General features: G+C 53.2%; 2 protein-coding genes across 3 annotated transcripts in view; both read left to right on the top strand.

The window, feature by feature from the left end:
• PXMP4 (peroxisomal membrane protein 4) overlaps positions 1 to 14,565 on the top strand; it is a 31,341-nt gene extending 16,776 nt beyond the window's left edge. Inside the window, exon 5 of one of the 2 annotated variants that reach the window (XR_011145928.1) lies at positions 14,540 to 14,565. The gene's annotated coding sequence lies outside the window, so the exon portion shown is untranslated. Of the gene's footprint in view, positions 1 to 4,992; positions 6,353 to 14,539 lie in introns of those variants that run through there. The other variant, XR_011145927.1, reaches the window with a different exon arrangement.
• Positions 9,746 to 18,673, top strand: E2F1 (E2F transcription factor 1). The gene is made up of 7 exons (XM_068986899.1): positions 9,746 to 10,021; positions 14,540 to 14,630; positions 15,014 to 15,233; positions 16,042 to 16,194; positions 17,105 to 17,219; positions 17,315 to 17,540; positions 17,660 to 18,673. Exons 1-7 carry the CDS (start codon positions 9,761 to 9,763, stop codon positions 17,905 to 17,907), a joined length of 1,314 nt encoding a protein of 437 aa, XP_068843000.1. The 5' UTR covers positions 9,746 to 9,760; the 3' UTR covers positions 17,908 to 18,673.
• The last annotated feature ends 1,334 nt before the right edge of the window (positions 18,674 to 20,007 follow it).

The raw sequence follows: 20,007 nt of genomic DNA, 5'->3' as shown, positions 1-20,007 counted from the left end.
TCTCTGTCCTCTTAAGAAGCTTTTACATTGCACTGTCATCTCAAGAACTCTTGGACACTCCTTCCTTGTTCTCTGCATGTTTGGTTTCTCTTTGATCAATAATCTGATATAAAAGTGAGTCCTGGAATCCCTGGGCGGTCCAGTAGTTAGGGCTTGGCACTTTCATTGCCAAGGGCACAGGTTCAATCCCTAGTCAGAAACGTAAGATCCTGCAAGCCGTGGGGTGTGGCCAAAAAAAAGTCAGTATTATTATTATTTTTTAAAGGGAGTCCTTTCTTTGAGCCAGTTCCTGTCCCCCTCAACCCCACCCCCAAGTCCCCAAATATCTTGGGCAGATCAGCATGGAGATGAATCATCCTCGATGTCCTGAGTCTTGCCGTAGATGATGCCCAGCATGAATGCCCACGGAACTCCAACTGAAAGGGGAAGGACAAAGTTGAAGTGAATTTGGGGCCTTTCTGCTGCTCCTCTCCCAAATTAGAGGTTGTTTGGGGAACCCATGTGAGAGTGATGATTCACAAACCCAGGCTTGAAGAGGCTGCCTCCTCGGCTTCTCACGACTGCTGCCTTCCTCACAGCAGGCTCCAGAAAGGATCCTGGAGATGGTGTTTCTGTCCACACTGTTCGCTTCTCCCACTCCCATGAGTGTGTGTTGGGTTTGTGAGAATCAGGCTTTAAACCTGACACCCTCCTAAACCAGCACACCGTGCTATGTCTACCTCTTGGAACCAATCTGTGACTGCAGGTGGGTTGCTTTCTATGAGGGTATTTATAAAAAGAAAATTTTTTTTCCTTCCCTTATCTTGTTGCAGATCCGTAGGGATAGAGAGGGTCTTCTTTCAGTCTTGAAAAGCATTTTGGGTGTGTGCGTGCTGAGTCATGTCCAACTCCGTGTGACCCTATGGGCTGTAGCCCGCCAGGCTTCCCTCTCCATGGGATTCTCTAGGCAAGAAAACTGGAGTGGTTTGCCATGCCCTCCCCCAGGGGATCTTCCTGACCCAGGGGTTGAACCTGTGGCTCCCGTGTTGCAGGTGGGTTTTTACCACTGAGCCACGGGGAAGGCCCACATTTTGGATGAGAGCGTGTTAAGTTTAACCAGAGGCCTCCTGCAGGACTAACTCTTGGGACTGGGGGCCACAGGGGCCCAGCTAGAGGACAGAGGGAAGGCGGGGCTCCCCTCTGAGTACTGATTTTCGAGAGGGCTCCCTGCTTTCTGTTGCAGGCCTGTGTACTCATGATTTCATGAACAAGACAGGACCAGGCAGCAGTGAAATGCAGGTCATGAGGTTCCTGTTGGAAGCTTTGCTCTCCTGCTTTGCTGAGCTCTCCCTTCATCCTCTCATGGGCTGGATGTCAGCTGAGAGAGATCAAAGTCATACCTCATCAGCTCTTTTTTGTTTTTGCCCACGCTCCCCAGCTTGTGGGATCTTAGTTGCCCAACAAGGAGTTGAACCTAGGCCCCCTGCAGTGGAAGCTTAGAGTCCTAACCACTGGACTGCCAGGAAACTCCCTACATCAGCTCTTCCAGGACACTCCTTTTTAGGATGTCTTTTTTATGTGTGTCATGAACCTTTTTGGCATCTGGTGAAGCCTCTAGACCCTTCTCAAGAATTCTGCTTTTTTTTTTTTTTTAAGAATGCTATTTTTTAAACCATAAATAGAATTATAAAAGACAATTATATTGAATATTGAAATAATAATATTTTTTGTATTTGTGACTTAGTAATATTTTTTATGGCTGTGCTGGGTCTTCATTGCTGCTCGGGCTTCTCTCTGGCTGCAGCAAGCGGGGGCTACTCTAGCTGCGGCGTGCAGGCTTCTCATTGCGGTGGCTTCTCCTGTTGCAGAGCATGGGCCCTGGGTGCATGAGCTTCAGTAGTTGCAGCATGTGGGCTCAGTAGTTGCGGGTCCCAAACTCTAGAGCACAGGCTCAATAACTGTGGCACAGGAGCTCAGTTGCTCTGAGGCCTGTGGGATCTTCCCAGGTCAGGGATCCAACTTGTGTCTCCTGCATTGGCAGGTGGCCTGTTTACTGCTGAAAGAGTCCAGGGCACCAGGGAAGCCCTGTGTGTTCTTTTTTAAACACATCAGATAAAAAGATCGAGTGGCAGGTCCAAAACTACCAGGATGTCACAGGTGTCATAAGCATGAACAGTATCTTAGGATCCCTGGGGCAGCTGTGATAAGGAAGTAGCTGTGATTTCTCTTGGTGATAAAGTCCCAAGTTGCTGCTAATTGGCCTCTGGATTGTTGCCTACATTTAAAATGGAAGGAAATGTTACATTTCAGTTAGAGACTAGTGAAAATATAGGTGTAATTTTTTTCCTGTCCAAGTGCATGGAACTTGAGTTCATGCATCACAGTTTCAGAACTGCTTGAGGGTGGCTGAAAAGCTGTGACAAACCCAGACAATGTATTAAAAAGCAGAGACATCACTTTGCCGACAATGGTCCGTATAGGCAAAGCTATGGTTTTTCCAGTAGTCATGTACAGGTGTGAGAACTGGACCATAAAGAAAGCTGAGCGCTGAAGAATTGATGCTTTCGAACTGTAGTGCTGGTGAAGACTCTTGAGACTCCCTTAGACTGCAAGGAGATCAAACCAGTCAATCCTAAAGGGAATCAACTCTGAATATTCATTAGAAGGACTGATGCTGAAGCTGAAGCTCCAGTACTTTGGCTGATGGGAAGAGCTGACTCATTAGAAAAGATCCTGATGCTGGGAAAGATCGAAAGCAGGAGAAGGGGATGACGGAGGATGAGATGGTTGGATAGCATCACCGACTCAATGGACATGAATCTGACCAAACTCTGGGAGATAGTGAAGGACAGGGAAGCCTGGCATGCTCCAGTCCATGGGGTCACAAAGACTTGGATACAACTAGCAACTGAACAACAGCAATCAATATTGGCTGAGTTCTTGCTAGGTACTAGTTACCTGGTGATATGGGAGGCTAGGGTTTAGCAATGAAAAAAACAGTTGCTGCTCACCTGGGGTTTACCACCCAGGGAGGGAAGACTAAGGAGTATACAGTCCAGAGTGGTAGGTGCCAGGAAGGCGGTGCAGAAGAGAGCAGCAAAGTCTGTTTTCCAGGGAAGGCCTCTCTGAGGAGGTGTTCTTCGCTCTGGGATTGAGCCATGCTGAGAGGTAGAGGAAAGGTGTTCCCGGCATAGGAGCTGCAAAGTGCACAGGCCCTAAGTGGGGAACAGCTGACAGCATTCCAGGGCCTGCAGGAGGTCCTAGAGACTGGGACAGAGTGGCAGGTGGGGGCTTCCTGGAGTGTCGGAGATGGAGTCCCAGAGGCTGGCTGGGCCCATCAGGCAGGCTTTGTGGGCCAGAGTGAGGGGTTTGGGTTTTCTTCTCAGTTTGACAGGCAGCCTTTGGCAGGTTTAAGCAGGAGAGTGATACGGCTGTGATGTGATTTACACTTTGGAAAGATCCTTCTAGCTATGTGTGGGGAGCAGAACATAGAAAGCAAGGCTGGCAGCAAGATCCAGTGAGGAGGCTAGGCAGGGGTCCCAGTGAGAGACCATGGCAGCCTGGACCGGGGTGGAGAGAAGTGGGCAGATCTGGGGTATCATTTGCAAAGTGGCTCAGTGGCCCAGGACTTTTTGGAGGTGGGGATGAGAGAGACGGGTATAGCAAATGACCCCCCCACCCCCCGCCCAGCTGAGAAACAGACCTGGACCTTGCTGCCCCCCCTCACCTCTTCAGCCCCCTGCAGCCCTCCGGCCCCTCTGGGGCCAGCCACCCGCCCACGGGCCCCTGGCATGCGAGCTTCGCAGCTGGCCTTGATTGTTGTCACTCCCCAGGGAGTCATGGGAACACACTCCCCCTGCCCTCTGCGCCCCCCTCTTCCCAGACAGGGCCAGGCCCTAACAATGCCCCTCAGCCAGCCAGTGGCCTGGACACAATGCCCCTGTTTCGGTTCATTGCCAGCTCCAGGAGGCCTGCTGGGTTTCCTGGCCTGTTTGGCATATATATAACTCTGGCTTCCAGCAGGGATTTTTTTGTTGTTAAAAAAAAGAAGGAGAAGGAGGGAGGGAGAATATCTCAGGCTCCTCCTTTCTGAATATCTTAATATATTATGAAAAGCCTTTCTCTTCTCTTCGCGAGCTCTTGCTACTTCCCTCCCTGACTGCATTTGCCATGTGCTGTCAACCCCGGGACCAAATGCAGGTCAGCAGGTGTCAGAAAGAAAACGAGCAAAATGAGAGAAAAGCGACTCGCTCCACCGTGGCCAGCCTCAAATGTGCTGGTGAGGCTGGAGGTGATGAGAACAACGAGGCCTCTGGGGGGGCAGGCCCTGGGGCCCCGTGCTTTTCAGCCACCTTATCTCCGACTTCCAAGACACCCTCCAAAATGAGGCACAACATTTTATCTTGAGCCCCTAGGAAAGAGAAGAGCTGCTGACTAAAAACAGGCATGCCATTGATTGTATGATGCACCTCACTTTCAGAGCTGTTAAATACGAAAAAAGAAAGTTTGAGAGAGGACTTCCCTGGCGGTCCAGTGGTTAAGACTCTGTGCTTCCACTGCAGGAAGCATGGGTTCAATCCCTGGTCAGGGAACTAAGATTCCCACCTGCCCCCTGGTGCAGCCAAAAAAAAATTAATTGATTTTTAGAAAATGGTCTGAGAATCAGTGGAATATATGATTGTCTTGTCTACACACTTCATCGCCGTCCAAGTGTGTTTTTCTCCTTGTCTCTGAGCCTAATAAAATGTGGGAAGCGGTGCATGGATTGCTGCTTGAAAACTCGCTCTGCAGCCTAACAAGAAGTTTTTTTCTTTTCTCATTTGGAAAAATTAGGAGGAGATGTAGGCAAGCTGCTCCCGTAATTCAGCCTTCATTCTTAGTAACTGCTGACATTTACTGAGGGCTCTCTGCGCACTAACTCCTGCCCTAAGCGCTTTCATAACTCAGTTAATGTCCCAACAGGCCTGTAAGGTGAACACTGTGATCATTATTATTTCCATCCCCATTTTACAGGTGAGAAAACAGAGCCCTTCTGCTTTGAGGACTCCCCAGCCCCTCACTGTAGCCCTGGTCAGGGCAGGCATGGCCACTGTGTCAGGTTTTCTACCCTCCGCTTGGAAAAGCATAATCCCACTGCGGAGGCTGGAGTGATACAGGGAAAGGAAGAGGCACTGGGTGAGCCTTGGAGAGGAGAGGGGGTCCCCAGAGCTTGAGCTCCTGGAACAATGGGGGTACAAGGGAAGGGAGGCTCACTTATGGACTGGCGGCCTGTCCACTTCCACTGACCGTGGACCCTCTGGCTGGACATTTGGACTGGCTGATGACCGAAGACTTAGCCAAGGCCACATAGTCAGGCAACTGATGGCTGGCACTAAGCCCCATGAACACCCAGTTCCCTTCCCTTCCACATCCACGTCTTCCACAAAGAGGACCGTGCTGGTGCTCTAGTAATGTTACTAAGAGTAGTCAACATTTATTGGATGCTTACTCAGTGCCGGGCACAGGCCTTAGGGATTGCAAACTGAGTGGCAGGGCAAGTAAGGTCATCACGTGAGGCAAGCCAGGCAGGGACACTGGTTGCCTGGAGGGCCAAGGCTCTGGCTAAATGGGGGACAGCACTTGCTCAGTACCCTGATGGCCTACCTGGCATTGCCAAATATTACTTTTTTTTTTTAAGCCAAACATTTAGGCGTTCCCTTGTAATCGAATGGTTAGGATTCCAGGTGTCAGGGAATTAAGATCCTGCAAACCATGCAACATGGCCAAAATTTTTAAAAAATCCAAATATTTAAGTTTTTCTATAGCATGTCCCAATTTAAAATTTGTTTTAAAAACAAATTCATAATTCAGGGGAAGAATACCCTGAGCAAATTAAACCCGGCCTGCAGGCCAGTTTGCAAACTCTGCTTGTCTTGTTTTCTCACTGAACCCTGACACCCATTCTGTTGAGGAACCCTTGCCCCTTGTTCTACGAAGGAGGCAATCAGAGCTCCTCAGGGGGGTAAATCACTTACCCATCTGGCCAAGCCACACAGTGGGGGTCTGCCCGACTCCCAGGGCTTACTCCTATGTGAGACAGCCTCCCGAATGGGTGAGAGGCCTGTGTTCAGACACAGCCAGGACTGGCACCGTGACAGAACGTCTCCAGAGACAGAAAACCGTCAGTCAAACCATTCAGCGTAGTGACAAGGGATCATTCAAGATGAATGTAATGTTGCAGACATAAAACTCCCCACCTCCTTCTGCCAGAACTCAACAATGGATGTCTCTGTGCCTCTTAAAATGAAGTCCCCACAGGATCATTTCTCCCAATTATGTATTCCTTATAATAATGGGATGTTCATGTTTGGAGATTTTTTTTTAAGCTATGAATGTACGTTTAGGGGAGTTGGTGTATGCGGAATAAATAGCTTTGAACTATTTGTGTTGCCTGTCAAACTTCTTAATGAGCATATTGTGCAGATACATAGAAATCTGACTCTCCCATTGGAGGGTGAGCTCCAGGAGTCAGAGATGAGTGTTTTGCTTTCAGCTGTCCCCCAAGCACCTGGCACAATGTTGGATGCATAGCAGGGGCTCAGTAAATATTGAATGGAGAATGGGGAGTGGATTGAATGAGTGAGGCTCAGGGGAAGTGAACTGACTTGTCCAAGGTCACAGACTCGGATTCTCGTTTACATCCACCTGATTTAGAAGCCCACGCTATCACTCCTCCACCAGCCTGCCTCTTGGAAAGAGATCTTCAGGCAAAGGATAGTGGCTCCAGGAGCTGCCACCCCTTTGGATGCCTCTTGAGTTAGGACTTAAGGAAGGTGGAGATGGACAGTGAGCCCCTGTTAATTAAGCCACTATCCACATAATACCTTTTGGAAACCACACATTGTACTCTTAACAGCCCTGAGGCTGACCCTGGGGTATTTACAGAGGGGGTTGTACTTGAAGGGCAGGCCTGGATTTTACAGTAGAAGACTTCTATTCTGCTGTGTGACCTTGAGCAGCGAGTGACCCTCTCTGAGCCTCCTTCCTGCGCCATGTAGATAAATGAGCTTCACTTATTTATCAGGTCGAAAGGAGATCATCAGTGGAAATGGCTACCCAGTAATTGTGGATTTTTATTTTGAAGCCCGAGAACTGTAGAGAACAGGCTTATCAGGATACCTCGGGCTTGGGGCTAAGAGGCTCTATCTTAGAAAGCCTTTGCTGCTTTCAAGTGGGTATTAATAGATGCAGAAGGACCTTATCTCTGAGTTCACGCTGGAAATTCTGCTCTTCACTCCTTTTTGCTACAGGACAGGAGAGCTTGTGGGAAGGAGGGTACCTGCTTTGACCTAGGAGATTGTGTACTGGAATAATTTAGGGAGGGCAGGGCGTTGAAAATCCCCAGGCTTTGGTCTTATCAAGTCTGAATAATAAGCTTTTTCATTGGCTAGGTAAGCTCATGCCCTTTAGGTCTCAGTTTCCTCATCCTAAACGGGACAATAATAATGGTATCTGTCTTCCTTCACCAGGAACCAGTACAGTGCTTGGTATATAATAGGTGCCTGATAAATGTTTGCTGAATGACTGTTGGGAATGAAAGGGCTTCACAGAATGAATGCTACTGTTGTTGAGCCCCTTTGGGAATGTGTGAAGGAAGGAAATTCCCTCTGAAGTGGGAATGCTGCTGGCTTCTCTTACCCTCTTGTCAGGATCTGGGTTGGCTATTTAGAATGAGACCTACCATTCTAGTGGGAGCTTCTCGAACTGGAGAGGGAGGAGGGGGACAGGCCAACCCTGGGGCTGGAAATCCATTGCCTGCCAGATTGTGTCACTGGCTGGTTCACTCCTGAATAGGCTTCAGTTTTCCCTTCTGTACTGTAAGAAGCTTATTTAGTCTCTCTGGTCCCTTCTAGTGCTCATATAGTCTGGGATTTGTGATGAGTAATTTCACAAACTGCTTAGGAAACTCCTGTTGTGTTCCTAAACCACCCCATCTTAATAGTTTTTGAAACACTTTCAGATCCCTTATACTTTTCATCCACATGGCAACCCTGGAAGGTGAGGTGGGGGAATGGCAGTGAGCCCTTTACAGATGAGGAAACTGAGGCTATTAAGTGCCTGCAAGGTGCTGTAATTTGAGGCTGCCCCACACATTTTGGTTATACAAGTACACTGACTTGTTCTCCAATGTGAACATACATAAAAATCACCTGGCATGAGAGTAGGGTTTTGCTTGTGAAAATGATTCCTGGGCGCTTAGATTCTAAATTGGCAGGGATGGGGTGGGCCCATAGTTAACAAGCACCCAGGTGATTCTGAGACCTGGGACATTCCAGGTAGCCTCCAGTGTGAGCCTGTTTCTTTTTACAGTCCTTCTCAGCAACTACTGTGGACCAGGCCAGTGCTGAGAAGAGGCCGTACTGGAGCTCCCAGTCTGATAAGTAAGGCAGATAAAGAGATCCAGTGTGCCCGCTCAGTGCTGGAACAGAGGTGGGGGTGGACAATGGAGGAAGCGAGTAACTTCAATACCTGAGTGTTCCCTGGAAGAAGTGATATTTATATGGGGCCTAGGGATCTCATTCTTGATTGCGTCTTAGTGTTTTTTTTTTTCCCCTGATGGGTCAGTCCCCACCAGATGGCAGGCAAGTTCATAGAAATCATCAAGCCTTTTGCATCTCTGCCCTCAGTGCTGGCACAGAGCCTGGCATAGAGGAGAGGACAGTACTGCTCAAATCAGCTGATCTGAGCAATGAGAAATGGCTGATGGAGAGGTCCCAGGGCCTCCGGATTAAATGCATTTTCATGCTCAGCATACTCACCTCCTCCCTTTGTGAGATCTAACATGGAATTAATAGTGAAAATTCCACATCATGTTGTAAATGCTTGTACCTGTTTCTCTCTTCCCTTTTTCACTAAACTGTGAGTTCCTTAGCGCCAGGAGTCAAGAATGGGGCTTAGAGCCGGCTCTCAAAACGTTTGTTGAACGAGTGAATCAGTTCACGCAGAAGTTGTGCATAGGGTACTGGAGTTTCCAGCTATAGGAGGGCTCGTAGAAAAGCCCAGAGCTGTATTGGGCCAGATATCCCTCCCCGTTTTCTGACAGCTCCCTTCTGCTTGGGCTCTGGGTGAGAGGAATAGGGTGGGCACACGATTTGAAAGTGAACGGCTTTGGTGACGGAAGTTGAGGGAGAAGTGGCCGGAGCTTGGAGGTGGGCCTGAGAACCGAGAAGAGAGGAGGGGCAGTTTCTAGAGATCTGGCCGAGGGTGTCGGGGCCACAGGTGAGAGTTATCGGGGTCACGTGGGGTTTGCTGACGTTGAGATATGCTTAATGGACATTCTGTCCTCAACTTACAGGCATCGGCCAGATGGGGGTGCGTCGGGGAGGGGGTGGGGCCACCACTCCTCGGACAGGGGCCGTCCCCTCTGAGGGCGGGGAGTGCGAACGCGCCTGGCACCGCCCCGACAAAGCCTGCGCGCGCCCCGACCCCCGATTGGTCTTGCTGCCTCGCGCCGCCGCCCCGTCCCGCCCTCCGCCGCCGGACCGGCGCGCTGCAGCCAATGGGTGACGTCGCCGTCGCCTCCGTCACAGTCCGGGCAGCCAATGGTGGTAGCGCTCGGCGGCTCGTGGCGCTTTCGCGGCAAAAAGGATTTGGCGCGTAAAAGTGGCCGGGACTTTGCAGGCAGCGGCGGCCGGGGGCGGAGCGGGATCCGGAGCGGGATCTAGCCCTCGCCTCGGCCTGCCGCCATGGGCCCGCGCCGCCGCCGCCGACTGCCACCCGGGCCGCGCGGGCCGTGAGCGCCATGGCCGTGGCCGGGGCCCCCGCGGGCGGCCCTTGCGCGCCGGCGCTGGAGGCCTTGCTCGGGGCCGGCGCGCTGCGGCTGCTCGACTCCTCGCAGATCGTCATCATCTCCACCGCGCAGGACGCCAGCGCCCCGCCGGCCCCCGCCGGCCCCGCCGCACCGGCCGCCGGCCCCCGGGACCCTGACCTGCTGCTCTTCGCCACGCCGCAGGCGCCCCGGCCCACACCCAGCGCGCCGCGCCCCGCGCTCGGCCGCCCGCCGGTACGGACATCAGGGACACTGGGCTGAGTGCGCTGCCTTGGACCCCTGCGCAGACCCGGGCGGGGCGCAATGTTTGGCCCGGCGGCAGCGGGGGCGGGGGAGGGTGGGCTGAGGCGTCCAGGCTGGGCGGTGCCGAGCCTGGGTTGGGCCTCGGGGCTCCGCCCTGGGGTGCGGGGTGACCTCGGGCCAGTCCTTGTTTGCTGCTCTGTGCTGTGGGCCTCAGCTTCCTCGCCAGAGCAGACTCAATGATAATAATGGTCCACGTGTATTTAGCTGTCGCTGACTGCATGCCAGGCCTTTGGCTGACTTCAAGGCAGCTAAAACTCACATCCATGCTGTGAGCTCGGTGTTGTCACTGTGCCCATCTGAACTGTGCCCAGAGAGGAGAAGTGGCTTGCCCCCTGGTCACAAGGCTGCAAGTGGGATTTAAACTGAGGCCTGCTGGCTTCAGACCAGAACTTGTGGCTGGGTGGTGGGCATGGCTGCTTGGGTAGGTCAAAGTGGGGTGTTCTGGGACCAGTCCGTAGAAGAGCCATTGAGGAGACCCTCCTTCCTGCCTCTGGGACTGCCAGGTGCAGGCCTGGCCCTCCGGGCCTCTGGGGACAGGCTGCCTGGCTGGGAGGCCTTCTCTGCAGGGGCGGGGGTAACTGGGCCAGCTGCTGATCCCCTCCCTCTGCCTGTCCTTCCATCTGCCACCCTCCACCCTCCCAGGCCCTGGTTGCCATGGAACCTCATTAATCAGGCAGGCAGACCCCCGGGCCCCAGTGGAAGTCCTGGGTGGGCTAGGCCTCTGGGAGCTGGAGAGGAGGCCCCCAGTGCCAGGAGAGAGTAAATGCCCCAGGGAGATCCCTTGATAAAGTGCTCCCTGCACAGCAAGAGGCTAAAGACAGTTGAGACTAGGGGGCCCAGAGAGGTGTCTGAATTAGGAGGTGGGGGGAAGGAGGGGGCAGAGGCCTAGAGCTTGGTCCTGTGGGCTGCAGGACAGGGCGTGGAGACCAGTTTGACTGGTGCAGCCTGTGGGTAAAGTTAGGGCATGGATGGGCAGGCAGGATGGGGTCTCAGCAGTTGGCTGGCAAGTTGAGGCAGGGAGGCAGGGCCCAGGGCAAGGAGGTGGAAGCCCAACTGCTGACGGAGGCCTGGGTAGCAGCTGGTCCCTGAGACATCCCAACAAGTTTCCCCCGACCCCTTTGGGCCCCTGCCCAGTACATCCTTCCTTCCGGAATCACTGAGATGCTAATAATAACAATAGGAGGCACCATTGTTTTGAGACTGTTTTGTGAGTTAGGCCATGTGCCAAGCACTTTACCCAATTAACTCATTTAACCCTGTCAACAACTTTCCCGTTTTACAGATAGGGAAGCTGAGGCTTAGAGATGTTAGAACCTTCCCTGGTGGGTCAGCTCATGAGTGGTGGGACCAGACCAGATTTCCTGAGTGGTTAACTGCTGGCATGCCTTACTTTCTGGAGATGCTAATAGAGATTGAAGGAAGCCCAGGGTCCCTTCCTCCAAATGAGTGAGAGGGAGGGAAGTTGCACAGGGTGGGTCCCCTGATTGGTCTCCTGTACCCCAGCAACCTGTCCTTGCAGGTACCAGCTTGGAGCCTGATCGAGTAGCCTCCATTTAGCTGATGGACAGGTGCTTAGGCCTAGGTCCTGCCCTTGGGCAATGGAGCTTCAGGCTTAGAGGGACAGCCAGGGACTAGGATCAGGAAGTTTGCCCTCTGCTCCACACCCGGGGTGTCAGGGGCAGCCTCACTGGGTCTGAGCATTCCATTCATTCAGCAGTTGTTAGTGAGTGCCTCTGAGGTTCTAGGCACAGGCACGTAAAGAGCCTCTGCCGTCACAGTACTTAAGGGCTAGTACGTGTTTTCTGCCGTGAGCAGGAGTAGGGCCCGGTACCGCCTTGCTGCTGTAGTTCAGAAACATGGGCCCAGCTTTTGCTGTGCAACACCCCCTAACATCGTACCTGTGAGTAGCCACTGGCTATCTGAGCTGTGGCCTCCACTCACTCTCTGCACTAGCATTTGTTTGGGGGCAGTCCTTGAAACAAGCTACAGTCTCAGCTTCTGCACAAGTGAGCATTCATTGAGTACCTCCTGCCTACAAGGCTCTGTGCAATTCAACCATTCCTCCTGGCTCTTCCGGTCCACATCTCCCCTGTTGTCATGGCTCTTAAAAAACAAACTGGATATAATGCATATTTACTATAGAAGAGATGCGAAAGTTGAGGGGGACAAGATCCCCAGCCCCATCCATTTTTTCTTTTTTCTCTTCCTGTGTTCCAATAGCACATCATCCCCACTTTAGAGACAAGGCAGCAATTCCTCATGGTCCTCGCCCTGATACCAAGGTTACTCTTGAAATGGATTCTATAATAATACAAACTGAAGCAGAGAAAATGGTTTCATGAGCTTTTTGATCCCGAAAAGGGATCACATAAACGCATTGCTTCTTAACCGTGTTTTTCTTGTCAATATGTCTTTGGGAGTTTTGTATCAACCTGCCCCCATCCTTCTTGACAGCAGTGTGGTATTCCAAGGGCTGGATGAACCAGTTTTTGTGGCCTCTCCCATGGATAGGTATTTGAGTCATCCGAATTTCTTTCATCCCTGCTTTTTGGGTCCCTGTGCCTGCATCTCTGAGTGTGGCATGGATCCACCTTCAGCTCGGGCACCCTTTTGAGAAGACAGGAAGGAGGCAAAGGGTGCGGTTGGCTGGAACATGCAAGAGTTCAGAGCTCTGGGGCGAGGCTGGAGAGCGGGTACATTGTGGTTTGGCTTGCGGGAGCCTGGCTTCCGGATGAGCCTCTGCCCAGCCCACTAAGGTTCGAATCCTGACTCCACCTCACTGTGTGACCTCTGTGAGGTGCAGACTCCTCAGGAAGTGGAAGTCATCAGAACCCCTGCTGCAAGGCGGCTGGAGGTTGTCGGTGATCACACGCAGGTGAAGCAGTTACCTAGCAGTGCTCAGGACACAGGAAGCACTCAGCATGCATTAGCTCTGATATTGGCAGACGCCTGAGGAAATCCACGAGTGCCTATGTGAGAGTATCTGAGTCCGGCAGCATGTGGGGCGATTCATTCAGCAAACGTGCTGATGCCCAGACCTTATGTGCAGGGATTATTCAGACTCAGTGCCCGCCTCTGAGGGGCTCCCTGGCCTCTGGGTGAGACAAACACACTTGCAGAAGTTTGTGGCGAGAGACCATGTGGGAAAGGGTTGGGTTTGCAGCCGTCCTGAGGGAGATGAGGCTCAGTTTCTATTGTGCGATTGATTGAAAAGACTGAGGTGATGAGTAAGGTGCCTCTCTGGAGGGGGAAGCGTTGGTGTGAACTGGGAGGGAGGGAGGCGAGGGCCAGCCAGGGAGGGACCAGCATGGGCTAAGGCTTGGAGGTGCAGGTCTGTGAAGAAACTCAGAAGCTCAGCAGAAGTTCCTGCGGGAAAAGCGGTGGCAGATGAGGGTACTAAGGTGGAGGGGACAGACGGAGGCAGGGAGACCAGTGGGAAGACAGCTGGGTGGTCCAGATAGGAGGTGCCAGTGGCTGTGGTGATGGGATTTTTGGCAGCTAGATGCGATGAGGGCTGTGGGTGGCGGAGGGGCAGGTATAGCTGGTTTGGGTCAGAATATGAGGGAGATGCCTGTGAAATCCCCAGGGCAGTCTCCATCCTCGTGCGGGAATCCTGGCTCTGGCACTTCCTGCCTGTATCACCTTGAGTCTTTCTGGGCTTCGGTTGTCCTGCCTGTAAAATGGGGCCATGATTGTGCTGCCGTATTCACAGACAAATCAGAAACCAGAGAGAGGTAGTTACCCACTTAGGGGATCAGTATCCCAACGGCTTAAGACATCAGACATTTGTTATATGGTTTCTGAGGGTGGGAAATTTAGTGGTGACTTGGCTGGGTGCTTCTGGCTGAGGACCTCTTCTGAGGTTAGTGCCAAAATGTTGGCCCGGCTGCAGTCTTCAGAAGGCATGACCAGGAGGATTGTTTCTAAGCCTGCCCGTGTTGCTGTTGGGAGCAGGGCTTTAGTTTCTTGCCACTTGGGCCTCCTTAGGGCTACCCGAGTGCCTACATGACATGGCCGCTAGCTCCAGCCACGAGGGAGAGATCAAATAAACGGCAAGGAGGAAGCTACAGTACCTGTGTGACCCTGTCTCAGACGTGACATACTGTCACTTCCACCACATTCTGTTCATTAGAAGCGAGTTACCAGATCGGGCCCGTACTTAAGGGAACATTAGGCTCCATCTGTTGAAAAGAGGAGAGGCAAAAAAATTTGCAGACTACCACAGGTCCCCCAGGGAGGTAGTAGCGGAACTGGGGCTTGAACTTCTGCCTTCCAGTTGAGTGTTCTGTCCTGTGGGGTAGGATCATGCTGCCTGGGACGCCCCCTCACTCACACTCTTGGGCATCCTGGTCGAGCAGGGGGTGGCCCAGGAGTACCCGGTCCTCAGCCAGGTCTCTTGTGGCCCCACTCTCCTGGTTACTGGGCATCCTCCCATTGTTTTTGCCATAGGTGAAGCGGAGGCTGAACCTGGAAACTGACCATCAATACCTGGCCGAGAGCAGCGGGCCAGCTCGGGGCAGAGGCCGCCACCCAGGAAAAGGTAGCCCCAGGGCTTGGGCTCAGGCAGGCCCCCTGGCCAGACCCACATTGAGGGGACGTGAACAGACAGGCATGCTTGCAGAGTAAGCTCTGGTCTGTCAGGCCTGGGTCTGATCCAGGCCTCGGGGGGCCCCAAGGGGCAGCTGGAGTGGCCGCCTGGCATGGCTTCCCCAAGCCCTAGGGGGTGGGAAGTTCCCCAGCCGGAAGAGGAATGCTGTGGTTGGCAGGCAGCAGTCATAGGGCTTCCCTGCTTGGCCTTCACCAAAGGGAAGGAACCATCTGCCCCCTCCCACCCTACCTTGCCATCCTGCTGCCCTGCCGTTGCCAGGGAGCCCAGTGTGGCTGGGGTTGGTGCTCAGGGACCTTGTCCTGCCTGGCCTCCAGGTGTGAAGTCCCCAGGGGAGAAGTCACGCTATGAAACATCGTTGAACCTGACCACGAAACGCTTCTTGGAGTTACTGAGCCGCTCGGCCGACGGGGTGGTCGACCTGAACTGGGCGGCTGAAGTGCTGAAGGTGCAGAAACGGCGCATCTACGACATCACCAACGTCCTGGAGGGCATCCAGCTCATCGCCAAGAAGTCCAAGAACCACATCCAGTGGCTGTAGGTACCAGCCGGACAGGAGGGTAGGCGGAGGCCTGGGGTGGGCTGGGCCAGAGGAGCTGAGAGCCATACCTGCTGCGGCTGCCCACTTCCCCATCTTAACAGCTGGGCAAACCGAGGTTTAGAGAGAAGAGCTGGCTTCCGTGAGGTGATGGATGCAGGAAAGAACGCAAATCGTACATATCTAGCTCAGTGCAACTTTCCATTTCTTCACCTGGGTAACCACCATCTGCATAAGGATAAGGAACATTTCCAGCAGCCCAGAAACTTCCCCTGTGCCCCTTCCCAGACACTGTCCCTTCCTCATACCACCCAGGTGACCACTGTTCTGGCTTCTGTTGCCGTTGATGAGCTTGGCTAACACAGCTGTTTTATTCTGGTTAATTCTTAGTTTTTTTTTTTCCCCGTTTTCGCCTCTTTCCTCGGTCATCTTACTCCACTCTGACACATTTGTGTTTTCAGTTTTGGGTAAATATTCCATTCTACATTGATTTATTTATTTATTTTCTTTTCACTTGATATGTCTTACAAATGCTTCCATTTTTGCATCTAATGCATCCATGTCTTTTTACACAACTACAGAGTGTTCCACGGCATGTCTGCCCTCGTGTACTTATCCAGCCCCCTACAAGGGCCAGTGTTCACAGACATTCAGGCCCAACTCTGAACCCAGCCAGTCTGCCTTGGAAGCCTGGCTGAAGAGCCGGGCCATGAGGGGCAGGGGGCAGCAGCAGACTGGTTGCTGAGGGTCACAGCTCCAGGGAAGAGGGCCTGGGAGCTGCTGACCCCTCCCGTTGCCTCCTGGCAGAGGCAATCATGCAACGGTGGGGATCGGCGGGCGGCTTGAAGGATTGACCCAGGACCTCCAGCAACTGCAGGAGAGCGAGCAGCAGCTGGATCACCTGCTCCACATCTGCAGCACCCAGCTGCGTCTGCTCTCCGAGGATGCTGACAGCCAGCGATATCCTTGAACTGCCTGGAGGGTCACCAGGGCCCCATCTAAGTGGGAGTGGAGGGCCTTACCTTGGGCCCTGGATTCAGGAGAGAGTTCTGGCTTTGGATACCAGAACGGTCCTGGCTCAGCATTCACTCCCAGTGTGACACTGGACAAGTTACTTAACCTTTCTGAGTCTCAGCTTCCTCTGGAAAAGGGGAAAAACAATCCTACTTCAAAGCTTTTCGGATTAAAACCAGAAAAGCTAGTATCAGTAATAACTGATTTATTTAACACAGGGATAACATTTATTTAATACAGGGATTTAATACCTGGTTGTAGCTTCAAGGTTAGAGTTGCTTTTATTTGCAAAAATAGACTTTATTTTGAAAGAAGTTATGTTTATACATTTTGGAGATAACGGCTCAGACGGTAAAGAATCTGCCTGCAGTGTGGGAGACCCGGGTTTGATCCCTGGGTCAGGAGGATTCCCTGGAAAAGAGAATGGCAACCCATTCCAGTATTCTTGCCTGGAGAATTCCATGGACAGAGGAGCCTGGTGGGCTATAGTCCATGAGGTCATAGAGTTAGACATGACTGAGCAATTTAACACACACACATACACACACTAATTGACATCAAGGTCATGGGTCAGAATAAATTCTTAGGACTATGCCTGGATTTAAGTAATTTTTATGAAATAATTATAGGCAGCTGTCATTACCTTGAGATTCAATAGGTAGAGTGATCTCATTGTATAGATGTAGAAGCAGGCTCAAGGGCATGAGATCTGCTTGACCCCCAACCATGTGCCAGGCCTTGGAGTGGGTGATGCAGAGGACAGGAGTGACTAGGCAGGGGTGGGCTCTGCCTTCTGAGCTGTCTGGGTGGGTGGCCCCCAAAGGCCAAAGATCATGTGGTCCTTGACTCCACCAACCCTGGCCTATGTGACCTGCCAGGACCTTCGTAGCATTGCAGACCCTGCAGAGCAGATGGTCATGGTGATCAAGGCCCCCCCCGAGACCCAGCTCCAAGCCGTGGACTCCTCGGAGGTGAGACCTGGGAGTCTAGACGGGACCAGGATGGACTGGGCTGGGCTGGTAGTCCAGCTGAGCCTCAGTTTACCCTGCCTGCTACCTCCACCCAGAACTTTCAGATCTCCCTTAAGAGCAAACAAGGCCCCATCGACGTTTTCCTGTGCCCTGAGGAGAGTGTGGGTGGAACCAGCCCTGGAAAGACCCCGTCCCAGGGGGCAGCTTCGGGGGAGGAAGACAGGGCAGCTGACCTTGCCACCGCGGTGCCACCACCACCGTCGTCACCTCCCTCATCCCCTGCCACGGATCCCAGTCAGTCCCTGCTCAGCCTGGAGCAAGGTTGGTGAAGGCCTGGTGGGCAGGGTGGGCCCGGCCCCTCCCCCAGGTGGGTGGGCAGGTGTGTCAGCCCCTCCCTGCCCGGGGGTGTCCCCGGCTGTGATGCTCCTGCGTCTCCCCAGAGCCTCTGCTTTCCCGGATGGGTGGCCTGCGGGCCCCCGCGGACGAGGACCGCCTGTCCCCGCTCGTGGCGGCCGACTCACTCCTGGAGCACGTGAAGGAGGACTTCTCCGGCCTCCTCCCCGAGGAGTTCATCAGCCTGTCGCCCCCCCACGAGGCCCTCGACTACCACTTTGGCCTCGAGGAGGGTGAGGGCATCAGAGACCTCTTCGACTGTGACTTTGGGGACCTCACTCCCCTGGATTTCTGACGGGGCTCAGGGGGACCAGGGCCTCCTGAGATGCCCACCCCGTCTCTGCAGCCCTGGAGCCCCCCGCCCCTGGCCGTCCTAGCCTAATTGGAAACATTTAATTTATGCCCCTCTCTCCTACCTCCAGAGGCTTCTAGCTCTGGAGCCTGGCTCCTGCCAGGAGGCTGAGCAAGCCAGGAAGGGAAGAATTCTGTTTGTGGTGTTTGTGCATGCACCCAAGCCCCGACGTGTGTGTCCACGGGGTGAGTGGTGTGTGAGCATGTGTGTGTGCATGTCCCGGGGAATGAAGGTGAACACATCTGTGCGTGCACTGAAAACACGCCCCAGTGTGTCCACGTGTGTGTGCATGAGTCCATGTGTGCGCATGGTGGGGGCTCTTAACTGCACTTTTGGTCTTCTTGCTCCAGGGGCCCCACGAGGCCCAGGGTGGCCACTTGCCCCCAGAATCCTGTGTGCTGACCAGGCCAGGTGGTGAGGCCTTGGCCTGCTTGTTGGCAGGACAGCGAGAGCACTTCTATCGTCTTAAAGGTTTTTCTGATTGAAGCTTTAATGGAGCGTTATTTATTTATCAAGGCCTTTTTGGCAAGCTTGGGGCATCAGCAAAGGGTAGGAGGGATGTGGGACTGGTGCCGCAACTCCCTTACCCCCTGAGTGAGGGCAGGGGTCCTTGAGCTGTTCTTTGCCCCACTCCGAAGGAGCTGAGGCCTGAGTGGTTTATTTATTCGGAAAGTGAGGGAGGGAGACACAGACTGACTGACTGACAGCCATGGGTGGATTGAGGGGGTGGTCCCTCCCCACGGGGTCCCTGCAGGGCCCCAGCTGCCCCCAGGATGGATGTGAGATGGGAGAGGTGAGTGGGGGACCTTCACTGACAGGGTGGGCGGGAGGGGTGGGGTGAAGGGCCTCCCCCCCCAGCCCAGACCACAGGGGCCCTTCCTGTGGCGTTTGAAGTGCCCCCTCCACCCTACTTCTTGCTCTGCCCCACCCTCCAATCTGCACTTTGATTTGCCTTCCTAACAGCTCTGTTCCCTCTGCTTTGGTTTTAATAAATATATTGATGGTGTTTGGGCCCTGTTTGGGGACTCTGTACTGGGAGCAGGTCTGTGGGTGGGAGAGGTCAAGGTTGCTGGTGTGATGACCATTCCCTACTTTACGTTTCCCTGTCCCTGCCTGGCTTCATTTTGTTTGAGCCCCACAGCCCCAAGAATGATCGGTTTCATCACCTTGTTTTAATCTAATTAAAAAACTGGTCGAGTAAAGTAAGCAATGAATTCCTTTTTCCAGCCACAGAGAGGCCACCCTGATCAGTTGGCTATGCTCCGTCCAGATGTTTCTGGACATTTGCAAACAGGCAGCAGATAATTACAACCAGCTGATTCTGTGTCAGGTTCTGGGGACATGTGTTCCTCCCTTTGTGGAGCTCTCAGAATCTGCTGGGGGAAACTCAAATAAATGAGAAAATCAGGGAGAGCTTCCTGGAAAAGGTGGTGCCTGACCTAAGGCTGTGGGATAGTAGAAATTAACTGAGGAGGAAGAGGAAGAATACACGAACCAGGAGAAGGCAATATGGGCCCAGGACCCGAGAGAAACCAGGGTGGCTGGAGCCCTGAGCTGAGGGCCAGCGTGGAGAGACATTCAGTCTTGGGCTTTATTCAGGGGGAAAGAACTGGTGAGTCAGAGGAGTGATGCTCCCTTTTTATATTTTAAAAAGCTTCCTCTGGCTGCAGCGGGGGATGATAGATTGAAGAGGGGGCCCCATGGTGGGGGAGGGAAGTCTGAGTTGAGCTTGAGAGTGGAGGGTGACTGACTGGCAGACTGTCCACACGAATCTATTTAGCATACCCTTAGGTGGGCTTTCTCTGAGCCAACCCTTATTTTAAGTCCTCGCTGTCAGTCCCCACAACAATCATGTCTTCCCTTCAACTCCCATTTTGCAGAAGATACACTCACAGGGGAAGGTGCTTGCGGGTTTTGCCCACCAGGTGGCGCGCCTGTGCTTCCGCAGTTCACTGGACCCTGTAAAGATGTGGGGATCCGCCCTCAGCGGGCACGCGCAGCCCCTTCCCGTCCTGTTCCTGGCTGTGTAATATTCCACACCGT

Source organism: Capricornis sumatraensis, chromosome 15 (genome assembly GCF_032405125.1).
Source record: "Capricornis sumatraensis isolate serow.1 chromosome 15, serow.2, whole genome shotgun sequence".
Lineage (NCBI taxonomy): Eukaryota > Metazoa > Chordata > Mammalia > Artiodactyla > Bovidae > Capricornis > Capricornis sumatraensis.
The sequence above is the reverse complement of the archived record's forward strand: the minus strand, read 5'-3'. Positions and strand labels throughout refer to the sequence as shown.